Source organism: Onychomys torridus, chromosome 19, assembly GCF_903995425.1.
Source record: "Onychomys torridus chromosome 19, mOncTor1.1, whole genome shotgun sequence".
Taxonomy (NCBI): Eukaryota; Metazoa; Chordata; class Mammalia; order Rodentia; family Cricetidae; genus Onychomys; species Onychomys torridus.
In genome coordinates this window covers 41,662,010-41,680,151 of record NC_050461.1, presented here as the reverse complement: position 1 = coordinate 41,680,151, position 18,142 = coordinate 41,662,010, and the positions used below count along the sequence as shown (strand labels likewise).

Sequence of the window (18,142 nt, the reverse complement as noted above, 5' to 3'; positions counted from 1 at the left end):
GCTAATTCTGGGCTTTAAGCAGATCATTTGGTTGCTGGAGTGATGATTCAGTAAGTAAAGTGTGTACCAAGCAAGCACAAGGACCTGACTCCAATCCCCAGAACTCACATTTAAAAAGCCAGGTGTGTGGAATATTCCTCTACACTATATGAATATATGTCACTGCGATTGGTTTAATAAAGAAGCTGACTAGGCTATAGCAAGACGGGATAAGGTTAGGCTGCAGAGCCAAACTAAGAGGACGCTGGGAAGAAGAAGGGTGAAGTCTCAGAGTCTTGAGGAGATGCAGAGAAAAGCAAGATGAACTTGCTGTGCTGAAAGAAGGTACCACCATGTGGCAGAGGGTAGATAAGAAATAGAGATTAACAGAAGTTATCGGAGCTAGTTAAAAACAAGTCTAAACCATCAGCTGAGCATTTATAATTAATATTAAGTCTCTGTGTGGGTATTTGGGAGCGGGCTGGAAGGATGAAAAACTCTTCCTACATAGGTGTGGTGTCACAGGCCTGTGATCCCAGTGACAGGAAGGCTGAGACATATGAATACCTGGGGCTCGCTCTGCAGACAGCATGGCTGAATCTAGAGCTACCAGTAAAAAGTGGGAGACCCTCATCTCAAAAACAGGTAAAGAGCAACTAAAGAAGACACCCAAGGTTAACTTCTGACCTCTGCATGTACACATGTGCACATGCACCCCCCCCACACACACACAGTAATGCTGGGAGGTATTGCCTTTTGAATATTAAAAACTACATGAAACATTGTATTATTAATAGAATTGATAACAGAAAATGAGAGGAACAGGGCTTGCAAGAGAAAAAGGCATTTGAGAGAAAAATGATGGAGAAAATTATTTTCTGGAATTAAAAAGAGATGGATCTATCTTTGCACCCTAGGGCACAGTACATAGTGCATATTAAAAAACTGCTTATTAAATAGAACTGAAAAACCATAACACGGTTTCGGCTAGCAGTAATGCGTCCAACATTGAGTACTTTAGTACCACACGGGATGACTAATGCTCAAATAGTCCCTGCTTCTGATAGCAGCTGTGCATAAGTCACAGTAAACAACAAAAGTATAAAAGCTATTATGGATAATTTTCCTCCATTTACTTTTAACAGCAGGTAAAATCAGCTACCATTACAGGAAATAATATGAAGGAAGGAGAGGGTTAGAAAATGGTTACTCACCAAACTGAACCAAACTGGAAAAAAAAAAAAAAACCCATAAAGTTAAACTGATATACCATTTTTCTCTTGCCAGTCCCCGGATGTGGTGTTTGGAAACTGGACCTGAGCAATCTGCTGGGTCTATCAGCCAAGGAAAGAAGCTACAGGAGTAGCTTTTAGATGTTAAATGGCTGACGACCCAGGAGTGCTAACAACACCATGAAGCTTTAATGACAGGAAGTAGGGCATACCCGCTACAAAAGCATCTCAGGGTCAACCTCCTCCCTCACTTTTCCGCCAAGTCCTGGGGAGGCAAGGAGACCAGAAAAGCAGCCTAGGGCAAGGCTTTCAGTATTGTGAGGTCACGTGAACCACATTTTTTTTTTCTCTCCCAGGTCTAAACACATGAAAGTATAAGATCATCTTCTTCCCCATTGTAAACAAGTTCTGTCCAACTTTTCAGGTCCCCCAAAATCTGAGTCAACACACACACACACACACACACACACACACACACACACACACACACCCTCATCATCTTCTTCTCCAGGCATAAGCCTCCACCGACTTAGAAAGCAAATGGCTCATCATCTCCCAGCACACTCTGCTCCTTGTACAACACCCCTGGCTTTCTGCTTGGCCTGCTGTCTGCATCACGGCTATCCCTTGACCTCTAGTCTATTCACCTCCTCCTTCATTTCAAGGGTGTGCTTAGGGACAACTGTCTCCACTCTGATCCTCAAAGGCTCTATCCTTTGTGGTATACAACCAAGGCCCTGGGCATGCACACATGGTTTTGGGGGTAGTGGCGTTTGTTTGTTTTCTGACCTCCTTGTTAGGTTTCATCTCCAACTAAACTAAATCCTTCTTAGAAAATGTATCTTAGGGGTCGTACCCATCCCTAGAGTTGGTCTGCTTGATACATTCCTTCATTCAATAATTATGAGACAGGCACCCAGCACTGCCAGATACTAAAAAAAGTACATCAGCGAAAGAGATGGATCCAAGAACTTCTCGGTATGCAATGGCACATCAGTGAGGAAGTTCCACCAGGACAGGAACAGGGAAAGTCACTAATTGTTCAGAACAGACTAAAATGGAAGGCAGATAACGATAACGCATGGGCAATATTATGTGTTGTAAACACGAGACAAGTGTTGCTGAAAGTAGGGAATGTAGCTAGACACAGTGGTGCAAGTCTTTAATTCCAGCACACCAGAGGCAGAGGCAGGTGTATCTTTGTGAATTCCAAGGAAGTGTGGTTGACAAAGTGAGTTCTAGGGCAACAAGAGCTATAAGAGAGCCCCCCCAACTCAAAAAAAAAAAAAAAAGAAGAAGAAGAAGAAGAGAGAGAAACAAGCAGCTGCTTAACCCTATACATACATAAAAGACCATACATAAAAGGCTGAGAACCTGGACTTAACAGAAGTGTGTAAGCATTGCACAGACTTGCACAGGCTCTGGGTGTGTAAATAATACATGTACAACAGGAAACACAGCTGCTATTAGAAGGACATCAGTCCCTGGACACTCCACAGACGCCAAAGAACAGTGGCAGTTAAAGCCCCTCAGGTGAAACAGCATTGTATTTGCATATAGCCTAGGCAGCACAGCCTTCTGGATACTTTAAATCATGTCTACATTATTTAAATCACTGAATATAATGCAAAAGCTGGGTAAATAGCTGCCCCTCGGCAGATTTTATGCAATACTGATATGAGACAATATGTATACATGCTTAATACAGATAAAAATTATTATTCTAATCATTTTAAGCCATGTCAGTTAGACCTGCAGATGTAGAGCCGAATGAAGCAAAGGGCCAACAGCCCTGAGAAGAACTTACTTTTCAAAGAAGGGAAAGATAACCGTGAGTGATTTAATTGGACAAGAGGTGAGATGATGTGTGTCTTTCGGTATGCTGTGAATATGTGTTGCTCTGATTGGTTAATAAAGAAGCCGCTCTAGCCTATGGCAAGTCAGGTTATAGCTAGGCAAGAAATTCAAGGAGAAACAGGAAAGAGAAAGAGTGTAGGGACACACCAGCCTGCCACCCAAGGAGCAACATGCCAGCAGACTGGTAAAGCCATGGAACAGGTGGCAAAACATAGATTAATAGAAATGGTTTGATTTAAGATATAAGCGCTAGCTAGCAAGAGGCTTGCCATAGGCCACATAATTTGTAAATCATATTAAGCCTCTGTGTGATTATTTTATTAGCAGCTGCAGGACCACAGGGCTGGGCGGGACCAGAGGAATCTTTCTACTACAGGAGAGCAAAAGCAGAAAATAAAAGGCAGTGGCAAGAAAGATGCTGAATGCACTCTGGGTGTGTGTTGGGGGTAAGCGATACATATTTAATTCCAGCTTCAGTGGGGGAAGAGTTCCCACTGTACCCCCCCTTACAAGTAATAACTGCTTGTGACCCACACTGCTAGACACAATGAGCCACTCTGAATGCCTGCTTTTCCTGTGTAAAGTGAATGATGGAAAAACACTTTGAACAATATTTAAAAAAAAAAGTTATTTACTTTCATAGATGTATATAGGTATTTTTACCTGCATGTATGTCTGCACACCATGTATGTACCTGGTATCCTTGGAGGCCAGAACAGAACATCAGATCCCCTGGGATTGGGGTTACATATGGTTGGTTGTGAGCCACCATGTGGAAGCTGAGAATCAAACCCAAGTTCCTCTGGAGGAGCAGCCAGTGCTCTTAACTGCTGAGCTTTGTCTCCAGCTCTGCATGGTTGTTCGCTTTTTTACCTTTCTTTCTTTTTTTCTTTTTGAGCTGAGGATGGAACCCAGGGCCTTGAACTTGCTAGGCAAGCGCTCTACCGCTGAGCTAAATCCCCAACCGAGTTGTTTGTTTTTTAACACACTAGAATGCTTTTATTAGCAACAGTGAACATTTTAATAATGATGTGGTGGCCCCAAGATACATCAGGAAATTTTCTCTTAAATTTACTATGTGATGGAATTGCTATTTCCTAGTAAGGAAATCCCTGTTTCAATTTTAAGCTAAATACACAGATGCAACAAGTTGTTATTTTTAGATCCTTGATGCTGCGAGAACAACGATGCTTGCTTTTTTTTCATTTGGTTGTTGTTATTGTTTTGTTTTTTTCCCTAAAACATGGGTTTTGAACCAGTCTCACCTGGTTTTGACTGTAGGTTTTTCCTTGGTTCTTCGGGGCCCTCTATGGGCTGATCAGCCAGAAAAAGTCGAGCTTGGTCTACGGCGTTCAGCACAGAATACTCTTTCTCCTTCAGTTCACGTCTCAGCACCTTCGCAAAAAGGAACAGAAGGAGAATGCGTAAGCAACCTCACTTGTTCCGTAAATGAAGGGGTGCGTTCAGCCTGACCACTTCTGGCTGAAGCTGCGGAGGAAATGGTTTAAATCGACATTCACACTGTTAACAGTGAAAGTGTTTTTTACAGGTTGGAACAATAAAAGGCATGAATAAAAGCCAAAGAGATGGTTTCTGAAGATGTTGTATCTGTTGAAGCAAAGAAGAAAAGTATGGTGGAAGGGGAGGAAATGTTAAGATAGTCATCTACTAGAGTTAGTTACACTGTCCTTGAGTTGACTAAAAGTGAACTTGGAGAATTCCCACTGTGTTAAGTTGCTGAAACATAGCAGCCTGCTGTTAAGACACATCTTCCTAAAGACTGACAAGAAAAGCTGCATCTGATGATACTGAAGAAGGCAATTTCCAAGTAGTAATGAGATCCTCAGAAGTGTTTTATGTTCTTTAAAATATATTGAGAAAAATTAAGAGATAGAAACAAATTAAGTTATGTGAGATCAAAACTAACAAAAGAGAACACATAAAAGGCAGTCTATGATTATCTTAAAATACAGTCCACCCATCTCTCATGCTGAGCCAATTACTGTTTTCCTTGGTGAGGTCTTCCACGCAAATCTGTGGCTCTCAGAACAACTTGTCTTTAGCACATTTCTTCTTTGAAGGAGGGATAAACTTTCACCCTCACTCCTCGAAAATGTTTGGTGTTTAAGACTCTTCACTGACAAGGGTTTCAAAACAGCCAAACACACAGGGGTAAGACACCAACATGTAAAGACGTTTCATGCACTGTTTTAATACTGTTGCTAAATCAAAGAGGCTGTTCACATTGTTAGTCTTTACAATTCATAGACAGCCACATCATCAGGCCTTAATAATTTGCTTATAGAGCAAATCATTGGCAACGCACTATGAAAATGCAAGAGGCTTTTTTTCCCCCCTCACTAAAATACTTCTTGGTATTGTAGAATCAAGATTCTTCTCTTTTGGACATAACTAAATGTTTTAGCAGTGTTTGACATAACTGGGTTTGGATGAAAGGTTATTTGGAAGCTAAATTCTTGTCTTCCACAGTGAGTAAAACATGAAAAGTGAAAAAAAAAAAGAATCTTAAAAGTATCAGAATCATCATCTCCTGTTTAGTTTCACATTTCTGTATGATGATTCTATACAGAAATGTGAAACTAAACAGGAGAGAAACACAGTCAGGAAGCCACAAGGGGCTGTTGGAGGTGAAGAGGGAAAGGGACAGCCAGGACAAGAACAGTCAAAGGTTACTTGACTTTTGGATGATATACAGTTATGATTTGGTAAAAATTAAGGACTGAAAGCAAGACCCACCCCCATACCAAGTAAGCACAGTCCAGCGATCCTATGTAAGGACACAGGCAAGAATAAAAACTTTCCCTCAAGATCCACAGACATGTTTACATGTACTCCCTAACCTTTATCACATTGGGCAGGGACGTGAGCACAGGTCAGCCACACCCCAACCAATGAGTCTTACATGGCTGTGCTTGAGAACACATAGCCTTCACCACTCCTGTTAAAAAAATACAGCTCAGGTAGCCCCCAGGTCTGACAGCTCCATGAAATAAAACAGATCTGTCTTCTGACATGTGAAGTTCTGATATGTGGAAAGGCATCAGAAGAAATTGAGAAAAAATAGATTTTTTTTTCAGTCTGTAGATGTACATACACATTTAGGAGTTTGGTGCATGTTATTTAACAGAAGATTTTCATATATTTAGATGAAAGAGATCAAGAGTTGCGAAGCATCCCTAGTGGTTACTTCCAAAACCACTTGTAAATAAAAATAAAATGACGGTATGAGAATATCACATTGATTTATATTTTTAAAAAGAAGTAAACTTTAAAAAAAAATTTTAATAGTCAAGAATACTTATCCCCCCAAATTGGAAAATAACCAGTAAATACATTCATAAAATGATACACGGGGCTCTGCTGAAATTTTCCTTTGGGTGGGGACATGCCAGAAATGTAAACTGTTCAAGTGTAAGGTGCTGAAGAATAGGGGAAGGTCCCAGAAGACCATCCCTTCACCCTGGCTCATCCAACAGGGAGAAAATTCCACAAGTGGCACCTTAGAGACATCGCTAAAGAGAAACTAGGTGACACCCACAGATGCGCAAGGACACAAAAGGGTGGAAGAAAGACTGAGTCTTGTGAGGAAGAGCAGACAGTGTTGGGCCTCTGGAAAAGAAAGTGCTTATGGAGCAATGTCCACAGGGTACATCCAAATGTTGTGGCAGAGAAGCTGACCCTTGCAACTTAAGCAACAGTATGCCTGTACCTTGAAAAGGGCTGTGGGAGGGAAGGGGACAAAGGAGAGTTTGTGTTGGGATAATTTTTAGGTTCTTACAAGTCCTAGAAATAAATGTCTGTCTACAGAAAAACTGAGGAAACAAACTGATCAATCCCCCCCCCCCCACACACAGGGCTAGAATTTTATCAATTATGCATGGGGACTCTCACAGTAGAGCAATTTCTGTGGCTGGCTGTTTACTGTGCTCAGAAAGCTCTCTCCCCAGAGAGCCACACTGTAGACACTCTTGACCACAGATGCCTTACAGACAGAGGTTCACACAGCTATGCTAGCATTACAGCGACAGTCACCTTCCTTGTTGCCCACATTTCCTGTTCGCATAACTCTGATTCTGTCTTTGTATCTCCCAGACCTACTGCCTCCACTATGCAAGGACAGTATGCATTCGCTTTTAATGTTTTGTTTCATCTCTGTCTTTCTCAGATACATTGTAAATTCTGTGCACTTCTGGATCTTATTCTCCAGGAAGCCAAGCATTGGACTCGGCACTCAAGTGCTCCCTTATGATGGTAGAGTTCATCTGAGTCTTGCAAAAACAGAAAGTTTTTTTTTTCCCCCAGAGAAAGTCACATACCAGCAGCAGGAGGAAAGATTGCAGTGTGCACATCAGGGGAAGCACACACCTTTAGCCTCCATACATGGCAGCTGCTGAGGCTGAAGAAGCAGGCAGAGGTGGAGTCAGAGACCACCTACGTGCTTTTGGCCTTCTGAGGCGTAAGGAATGGATGATGGCCAAGCTGCTAAAGAGTCAGACAACTGGGCTAGGAAGTGACTTCAGATTTATGCATTTTCCTTAACAATATTGTTGGGTCTGCTAGATTTAATAAAAACCAAGTCCGAGCTTTAAAAAAAAAAAAAAAAAAAAAAAAAAAAAAAAACCTGACATAAAATGATAAAATGCTTGCTATAGTTTGCTATGCCCAAGTAAGAAGTATAGTAGGCATGGGCAGGTGGAAACCACACTAAGTAAATAAGTAAATAAAATGCTGGGCCTCTCACCTTCATGCCAACACTCTCCCCAATATCAATATCACTGAGAACCACACATATTAAATTATATCTGTGCATCCTCTATTTTGAAATTTTAATTTTGTCGTTTAATTTGTCCTATTTCAATTTTACTTAATTGCATTCAGAAACAGACTTAACTTTCAACTGCATTACAAATATGATCATCACGCCACCCTTTACCTCTTCATTAGACATAAAAGAAAAATCTGTATTTCCTAAGCACCTGGAGCACATTAATGATAAGGTAATTGGACGCCATTGAGTTGTTTTGTATACAAAGCTACAAAGTGGCATCAAGTTTCTAGTATCACCTGACTCATTTGTGAGCCACCTCAAATGAGTATAAGATAATCTAATTAGAATTTTTCTATGTTAATGACCTTATATTTTTACTGAAAACAATCTTCCTTCCAAACAATAACATGGTTTGGTAAAGTTGTGAGGAACTGGACCCTCAAGAGCTAATGGGAGATGGGAGAATGGTAGACTTTAGTTTGGTGGTTCCTCAAAATGCTAAACACAGAGTTACCCTTTGCCCTAGATAACCCACACCTAGATATACCCAGAAACAATACATCTGTACACAGAAAAACACACATATATGTGCTCATAATAACATGAAACCCCAGCCAAATGGAGGGACCAACCAAACACACATCCACTGAGCAATGGCCAAACAAAATGCAGCAGATTGGCACGATAGATCTTAGCAAGGAAAATGAGTTACAGACCGATACAGGTTACCACTGGATAAACCTGACAAACGTGCTCAGTGAAATGATTTAGAAGAAAGCCTACCATGTGAGAGTCCATTACCCCAGCCAGGCCCACAGAGGCAGGAAGTAGGTCAGTAGCTGCCTAGGATTGGAAGCTTGAGAGAACAAGGTAGACTGGGGTTCTTTTTCATGAAAATAAACTTTATTACATCGAGTAATAAATGCATACAAGATACAAATGGTTTTAGACATTTTCTTCCAGAGGTTTTGAGTAGCTTACAGCAAATGTGGAACCCAAATCTACAAAAGATCCCAGTACAGAAATTCTGGGGATGCTTCTCAGGTTGGGTAGTTTGCTCTTTCTTCTCTACCTACAACTTGTGCTTTTTTTTTTTTTTTTTTGAGATTGACTTCAAAGCACTTAGTCACACAAACACTTAATCAAAGCAACTCCATTAGGCGGGTTCCTCACTGGACAGCAATACAGTAAGCTACTAGGTAAATCATTAAATCCTTATGTACCAAAGGGCCTGAGTCCTGTGAGCTTATGAATAGCAATAAGTCAATCTGGGCTGTCTTAGGGTTTCTATTGCTGTGAAGGGACACCGTGAACATGGCAACACTTATCAAGGAAAACATTTAATTAGGGTGGCTCACTTACAGTTCAGAGGTTAAGTCCACTATCATCATGGTGGGACACGGCAGCATGCAGGCAGACATGGTGCTGGAGCTGAGAGTTCTACATTTTACAGGCAACAGAAAATGGTCTAACTGGCAGTAGCTTGAGCATAGATTTCAAAGCCTACCCCCACAGTGACTGCTTCCTCCAAAGCCACACCTCCTAACAGTGCCACTCCCTTTGGGGGCCATTTTCTTTCAAACCACCACAGGGAGGTGATGTAGATGGTAAATGTATCCAAAGGAATACTGAAGGAAGACACTGATACTTAAAGGCAAACAATAGTTTGCTCTAAAGGAATTTCACAAGCACCTTTTAAATCAATGCTGGAAGGAAAGAAGGAAGAGAGGGAGGGTGAGAAAGAAGGGAAGGAAGGAAGGAAGGAAGGAAGGAAGGAAGGAAGGAAGGAAGGAAGGAAGGAAGGAAGGAAGGAAGGAAGGTCATTTTTAACTCATTAAAATGCATATCTTAATTAATTACAAAGTATTTTTCCAATTTTTGAGAGTGAAGGTTTGGAGTTTAGTTAACCATGACAGGGAAAACAAAACAAAACAATTATTATTGTTATTATTAGGGGACAGGGTGGGGTTGGGGTAGAGATTTTATCTCAACAGGAGAGATGAGCCGCAACACCCATCTCATAGAAAGATGAGGACCTTCTGAGCTAACAGAGAGGCTCGGATATGACATTAAGGTCTGCTTTGGCCACACCCTCCAGAACCAGCCCTTGGGTGTGAATGAGGCTTCACCTCAGTCTACCCACAGCACTCTTACTTGCTGCATACCCATTTCCAACCTCTTTCCCCAACTCTTAGATGATGGCCAAAGTCTGCGTGTTGGCCCTGAGATACCCGGCCCTTTCCTGTTCCCGTGCACAGCTCCATGGAGGTGGCTCACAGCACTCAGCAGCTGGAGGGACAGGGAGGGCCTGGTAATTTTACTGGAAGGGATGCTTCCAGCATTGAGGACACATGCCCGGTTTACAAGTTTACAAGTCTGACTTGTAAATTACCTACCTACCCCAAATGGCGTGGACAGAGGATGCAATCTGCTCAGGCCACCAAGGCTTTGGCAACAACAAGGCCAAAGCTAAGGCTGAACTTTTTGTTCCATTCTTTTAAAGGTAATGAAACGTTAAATTTAGGAATCAATGGTGCCCACACAATTCAGTAGATATAGCAAAAGCTGAACCATATACTTAATGGGGTAAACTTAATGAGATAACAAGTATCTTGTTCTTAAAGTAAAACAATCATGAAAAATCCTGCAGATAATGTTTCTTATGTTACTTTTCTAGTCTTATATAAAACGTGTGTGTGTGTGTGTGTGTGTGTGTGTGTGTGTGTGTGTGTGTGTAGCAGTTTATCTCCAGTGTTCAGCATATTTGGTAATACAATGGATTCTCTCACTCTTTCTGGAACACTTGCTCCCTGGGTAGGTATGTTCCTGTCTCTGCATTAACCTGCTAATAATAATACACAGCTACACTCCATCACTTGATTGCTATACAACAGGAGCGACCATGTCAGCTTTGGAAAAAGGCAAAAGCCATCCTTCCAACAATCTTGTGCACAAGACAAGCAGGAAGGAAAGCAGTGGATTGGGAATGGTAATATTCACTACTGTTCAAAGAAGCCTTTTCACAGGCTGTGAGGCATGTCATGTCCAAGTGGGCGCTGCTTAGAGACAGGTGAAGTTCCGCCAAGTGAGGAAGGATCAGGGATGTTGCTTTTGTGACAATGTTTTAGACTCCGAATCACTGTGTTTGCCAGGAAACATACCTGGCAAACACGGGCTTCCTTGTGTTGCAGACACCAGGTGGTTTTGCCACCCAAAACTTGGCCACCAAGCTGGAAAAACACTCATGTGGCAACTTGTCACACTGCCTATGACAAATTCCATTGGCACAATCACCACTCATGCTGAAATTGATGATTAGTGAAGTAGGGTTGGAACATGAGGATTTAAGAGGGGATAATGTCTTTTTGCAAGACTGGACGAGTCCCCCGGGGAAAATGTTAAAATTCTCAAAGGTCCAATTACTGCACAGCAGGTTGTGTCCTCTGTCCCGTCCCCTGCAGTCACAGGCATCCACTGCCTTCTGTCAGCAACATGCATGGAGTATGAGGACCTCACTAGATATAGCTCTGCCTCTAGAGCTTTGAGAGAAATGAACTACTTTTCTTTATAAATTGTCCAGTCTCCAGTTCTCTGTTATAGCAAAAGTACATGAACTAACACACGGTTCCGGTAAATGCGTGGGAAACCCCTTAACACTCTCCAGGGCAAGCCAGTGTAAAGGGAATTTTCAGCTTACATGCAGTAGACAAGACTCAATTGGAACAAGAAAGGAGAGAACTTCAAAATAACTGGAGGTAACTTCAAAAGGAAATGCAGAAACTGGATTTTAAATCCTGAATGTTCTAAAATGTTTATTAGACTCCAGATCCTCAAGAGTCAAGGGTACTCAAGGGAGGATGCAAAAATTATTTTGTGTCCATACAAAAATAAAAGTCCACTTGGCTGGGTACAATCAATACTCTCCGCTCTCAAGAGACTGAGGCAGAACATTGAAAGGTCCAGGCCAGCCTGGACTGCAGGGGAAGACATTCTATGTCTCCCAAGCTATGGAGCTAGCAAAGTACAGTGGAGCTTTCCATCCAAGTCAGAAAGTCAAAACACCAATTAATCTCATACTGAATATAGAGAAACAGGTTAGACATGGTTACAGATCATGTGACACTGTCAATCTAGAAAGAAAAGAATGGCAGAATGTAATAATTGCCACCAGGCTTTGAGATGCACCAACAGTGCATCAAGAACCCTACTATGTACAAATACACAAAGCATGGAGGAAGGAAGGACAACTTTTCAAAAATACAAGTCTCTTAAAAGCATGTACAGCTCTCTTGTTTATCTTGGGTTGTTTTTTTTTTTTTTTTCATTTTTTCTTGTGGTGTGTGTGTGAGTGTGAGTATGTGTGGTGAGTGAGTGTGTGTGCATGTCTGTGTGAGTGGAGAATGTGTGTGTGTGGTAAGTGTGAGTGTGTGTGAGAGCGTGTGTGCAGGTGTGCTTTGCATGTGCATAGGTGCACGTGGACCAGGATCCATGTGTACGTGTGTGAGCATGCATGTGGCAGTTCCAGACTGAAATGAGGCATCATTTTTGATCACTCTATCACTCTCCCACCTTATTCACTGAGGCATCATCATCTCTGAATCAAATACTGGGCCCATCTCACCAGCTTGCCTGCGCTGGGGATCCCCTGTCCCCTCTTTCCGAGGCTGAAATGACAGATGGTCGGCCATGCCCACCTGGCAATAACTTCAGTTCTCAGGATAAACTCAGGATCCAAACTCCAGTTCTCATGATTGCCCAGTAAATGCTTTAACTGCTGAGGCATCTCCCTTTGAACTTTTCATGTGCACTATGTGTTTAAAAGACACCTGAAGCCGGGCAGTGATACTACACACCTTTAATCCCAGCACTCAGGAGGCAGGGGTAGGCTGATCTCTGTGAGTTCGAGGCCAGCCTGGTCAGGAAAACCAAGGATACACAGAGAAACCCTGTCTCGAAAAGATAAAGAAGCAAAACCAAAAACCTACCTGAATGAGCTCAAAGAAAGAATAACAGAGTAAAGCTATCTAGTCTCTCACACTGTGGCCTGTTTCATGCCTTCTGTGTGCTTACTGAAGCAGAGCCTAAGATGAATGCATGAATGTAAGCATCAGAATTCCGTCACCAATGTCACAGATTTCATTCCTACCAGAATATCTAGGAGCCTTTAAAAATGCCATCCCTTCTTCCACCTGACCTCCCTGAGCATTTAAACAGCAGGGAGGGTTCTGGTAGCTACTGCAATTTCCCAGAGTGCTAAGCAGCAGGATGCCTTGCCTCTTATCCAAACTCTAAACACCTGCAGAGATTCTTCATTGTGGCTTAATGATCAGGGAACAATTCCTGCCACATGCTCAAACTTAGTGGAAAGGCCAGGGATTAGAGGGTAAGGTTGTATAAGATGTGACAGCCTTGGTGGAGATCAGAAACTACCACATGTCAATCACAGCTCTTCCTTTTCATGCAGAGCACAACTTGGCATGATGTGATTGCCAAGGTAATCTAGTTATTCTCAGAAGCAGCAGCAGCAACACATGGAGGCTGCAAGTCTCTCCCTAAGAAAACAGGCTTCTAGAGGGCAGTGAGGAACCTCTGCTGTCCCCTTCTGTGCTGAACTTGGGACCCATCACACTGAGCTGAGACAGGGGCAAGCAGGTTCTTACATGGTGCACCACCCACTGCGATACTGGCCCCTCCCTGCATACGTAAAAAGATTAGAGCCATGGAAAGGAACCTCTTGCAGCATGAACGAAAAGTGAACCTTTGTACTTTTCAAGTTGGTTACCTCACGTATTTTGTTACAGAGGGGAAAACTCACTAATACACCAGTCCTCTCAGCAGGAAAAACTGAAGCTAATATTTCTTCTAATGTTCAAGTCATCTAATTAGGAAGATTGTGAAACTTTGTGGTTCTCCAAGATTAAGCTGAAATATTTAATGCATATAAAACTATGCTGCAAGACATAGATTCGTAGAAAGAAGAGAAATAAATTTAGTCATATATAAATATATATATATATATATATATATATATATATATATATATGCCCCCATAACAATGAAGTAAAGCTATGGAGATGGTGGGTGGATAGATCACATCACAGGTGATATCAATAGAAACTTTCTCCCCCAACAAGTTCAACAAACCACAGACAATTTTCTTCCTGCCACTCTGGACATGGCTAAATCAAGCACATCCCCCAACTTCTCCTCTTCATTCTTTTTGAAAGGGGAGAAACTTGGACCAGACCTGTAGCATCTGAAAACAGCTTCAAAAATCCCCACACCCACTGTGAAGTCCCAGAGTTTGGGTGCTAGCCGTGCGAGTCCACCAACCAAGAAACCGACGTGAGAAATCGCAGCAAGAGAGTACACTGAAACGTTCACACTTCCTAGAGGGAAGGAATTCATTAAAGCCATGACTGTGGTCACCTGGAGTGAAACAAGAATTCCACCTTTGGGGCTAGAGCCTAAGAAAAGGAACCAGAAAAAAAAGCTACAAATAAAAACAGTATCCACTGCAACATCATTTGTGCCTTTAAAATTCTGAGAACAACTTCAATATCCAACACCTGGAAATTATTTAGATCCACGATGGCAGGGCCACACTAGGAACTGTCACATACCACTGAAAAGTTACTATGATAGTGACCACCACAGCAATGTGGGGAAATGAGCAGGACAGGAATCAAAAGGTGAAAGGTGAAACAAAAATTATGCATCCCATTAAAACTGAAGAAGGTGCATACGCAAGAAGGAAATAATACCATGTGAGCATGGTTGCTATGGAGCAGCAGTTCTCAGCCTGTGGGTCCCAGACAGGTTGTGGGGTGAATGACCCTTTAACAGGAGTCACCTAAGACCATCGGAAAACACAGGTATTTACCTTAAGATTCACAACTAGCAAAATTACAGTTACGGAGTAGTAACAAAATCATTTTAGGGTTGGGGGTCACCACAACACGAGGAACTGTGTTAAAGGGTCGCAGCATTAGGAAGGTTGAGAACCCCTGCTCTGGAGGAAGATAACGCCAGGAGTCTGTTTTGGTTTGCTCCTATTTATTCACTCTTGGCATTGTGAGGGATGGAACCAGGACAGAGTTTGCAAATCTGGTAAAAGTTCTACTCCTGAGCTACAAACCCAGCCAGCTTTCACTTCTATTTTGAGGCAGTGTCCCACTCCATTGTCCAGGAAGGACTTAAACACCCTGGGTATTGTATCCCAGACAGGGCTTAAATGTGGACCCCCCTCTTCAGCTCCTGGAAAGCTGAGGTCACAGGCTGGAACAACTAAGTCCCAGTTGCTCACGGCTTCATAACATCTGCAATGTATTATCGTCACGATTGAAGATTATAACTAAAAGAATACCTAATAGAGAGTTCACTAATCATTGAAAAATTACTATTTTAATGTAAAATTTTAAATTGATTTATTTTTCCTATTTTCATTGAGAAACAAAAATGTATGCGTCTATCTCACATAACGTTTTATTTTGAAGTAATTATTACACTGCAGAATGGCGCATCCTGTATTATCTCTGGTACTTACAACTTTTATAATAAAATTTATAATATACTCTTTCAACAATTTTTTTAAATGTCATTAATTATAGTTAATACTGTTTTTAACCATCATCAACATTGTTATTAATTATAGTCATCAGGCTACACAATGGAACTTGGGAGCAAATTAGTACCATTAAATAACGTACTATTAACAATTATATATGTAGGGGCTGGAGAGATGGCCCAAGTTAGCATCCCAGTGACAGCATTGGGTGGCCCGCAGCTACCTATAACTCCAGTCCCAGGGCATCTGCCAGTCTCCATGGGCACCTGGACTCATGTGCACATACCCACAGACAGACACACATATATACACAAACACACAATTAAAAATAAACCTATATAGAAAAAGAGAATATATGTATTAGAGCCAATGTTTCATTTCTATAGCACTACATACAACTTTCCCACTGTTTCCCTTCAATGATTCCTCCCAGGCTAGGTTTGTTTATAAAAATGAGATACACAACAATTACTGAATCAGAGAGTCCATATGCTTAAATTCCTGTGTTCACTGGAGATCTTAACATATGTAGTTTTAAAGCATAGACGGTTTAGTTTTAACATATATACTCAAGGGGCAAAAGGGAGCACACACTGAGACAATCTGACAGCATTCAGCACAGAAGGGAAAATAGCAAACCATATTCCAGAAGGTGTCTCAGTACCCAAGATTTGTTGGTCCGCTCCCACTCAGCTCATATACAGAACTGTCCCACTCCTGTGTTGAACAGTTCAGGGAACATGAAGACAGGGAAAAGGTAACTTCTCGACTGGGGGTGGGGGCACACACTTACACTCTCCGCACTAGGAGGCCACTGCAGGGGCAGCCACACATTCCATGCCCACATGGACCACATGGCAAGAGCCTGACATAGAAACAAGAGAACCCTCTTAACTAATGCATGTTAAAACGTAAGTGTGCTGATCAGTTGTCTTAGACTCCAAATAGTCCATGCAATTACCACAAAATTATCTCTAGCTGTTGATGAAAGATCCTTGCTTATATTTCTAGGGAAAGTATCACTCTTGGTTAAAGATTCAGTTACTTAAAGTAGAAAAGGGCCGAGGCTGCAGTTGAGTTTCTAGAGGGCTTGCCTACCACACACAAGGTCCTGGGTTCAAGCCCCAACTCAGCATAACATAGGTGTGGTGGCACACTCGGGTAAAAGCACTTGGGAGGTGGGGACAAAGGGATTAGAAGATCAAGGCCACCTTCAGCAACACTGTAAGTTTTATATTAGCCTGGTATATATAAGTGAGACATTGTCTTTAAAAAAAAAATAGTATATATACACAAAAGTGTTTTTAAAATGTGCAAATGAACAAATAAAAGGCATTGCATAGGCATAAAGAGATTTAAAAGAACATCCAACTCAAAGAGGTGTTCCCTTATGTGTATTTCACTCAGTTGGCATTCAACAAATCTTCATTGAGGATATGGAAATGTGGGTACAAAAAGACTAGGAAATAATGCAGCTGGAGGATGAAAATGCTAGAACAAGGAGAGATGAGAAAGGCTGCAGGAAGGACGTTCTGTGGGAAGGTGACATTCTGCACCTTGACAAGCAACAGAGTTAACTTTGTAGACTCCAGGAAAGAGCATTCTAGGACCCAGCATGGTGCTGTGATTGAAATCACAGCAAGAGACCAGCATGGCCCAGACCAGTATGCAAGAAGAAACAGGAAGCTCTGAGATGGGCCCGGTGTGCACAAGGGAGGCATAGGGGACTCACACAGGGCTGTGCGTGCCTTCCTGAGACCATGTCTTTCCTGTAAAATTCGACTTTTTTTTCAGGAACATAGTGGCTGCTGTGCTGGAAACCCCAGAGACAGATGAATTGGTAACAAGTGGCCAATTCAGATTCTGTGTCTTGAGGAGAGAACTTAGACTCCCTAAAACATTAAAAGAGAAAGATGGGATTGAGGTGATTTTTTTAAAAACCTAAGCCACTGAAATCACACGTCTACCAAGTGAGATGGAGAGGTCTGAGTAGAAATGTTCTTTCTAGAGGCCAATCCTGCAATGCTTGCAGCTTGGCCATATCATATGCAAAGATTAGGGTCCCTGGAGAGGTGATACATGAACACATTCATACATTTGGGAGTGGCTGGCTTGCAGATAGTCTAAACCCCGTGAAGACTGAGTACAGAGAACAGCATGGCATGGCACGGCTCCTAGTGTATCCTAGATTCTCAAGAGGTTTGAAGATGGACCAGAAAGGGAAAGAGAAGGAGCTGCAGTGAGAGGATGAGGAAATCAGGATGGCATGGCACCCTAGAGAGAGGTCAAGTACAGGAGTGAACAGTGAGCCAGTCAACAGGAAAGGCAAGGACCAAGTGTGGGCCACAAACCAAGACTTAGCCCACACAAACAACAAGTTACATCAAGGGGCACATGACTCAGGGTGAGGACCACCACAGGTGAACAGCAGACAAGAGGAGATGGAAGACTCCTACAGTAAGTTTTGAGACTCTTTTATTATTTTAATAACATTCTAATTTATATCTGTCAAAGCACATACATGAATGTTCTTGATCAGATCTAACTAAAACAGCAAACTCCTGTGTGAAATGAAACCACAGGGCCCCTTATCCAAATATTAGGAATTCCAAGGTAACAGCAAGGCATTCAATGAAGCCTAGGGCCCCTTCTGAAGAGCTGGCCCTGGTGAGGGAATATGGAATAACTGAGCAGCTGACTTGGACATTGGGGTGTCTG

The 18,142-nt window shown here is 42.1% G+C and overlaps 1 protein-coding gene across 5 annotated transcripts in view; it reads right to left on the bottom strand.

Moving 5' to 3' along the window:
• Positions 1–18,142, bottom strand: part of Utrn (utrophin) — a 495,948-nt gene that overhangs the window by 110,790 nt on the left and 367,016 nt on the right. For all 5 annotated transcript variants that reach the window (XM_036169031.1, XM_036169034.1, XM_036169032.1 and 2 more), the window contains one exon: positions 4,334–4,463. In XM_036169031.1, coding sequence (XP_036024924.1) covers positions 4,334–4,463 — 130 coding nt within the window. The remainder of the gene's footprint in view (positions 1–4,333; positions 4,464–18,142) is intronic.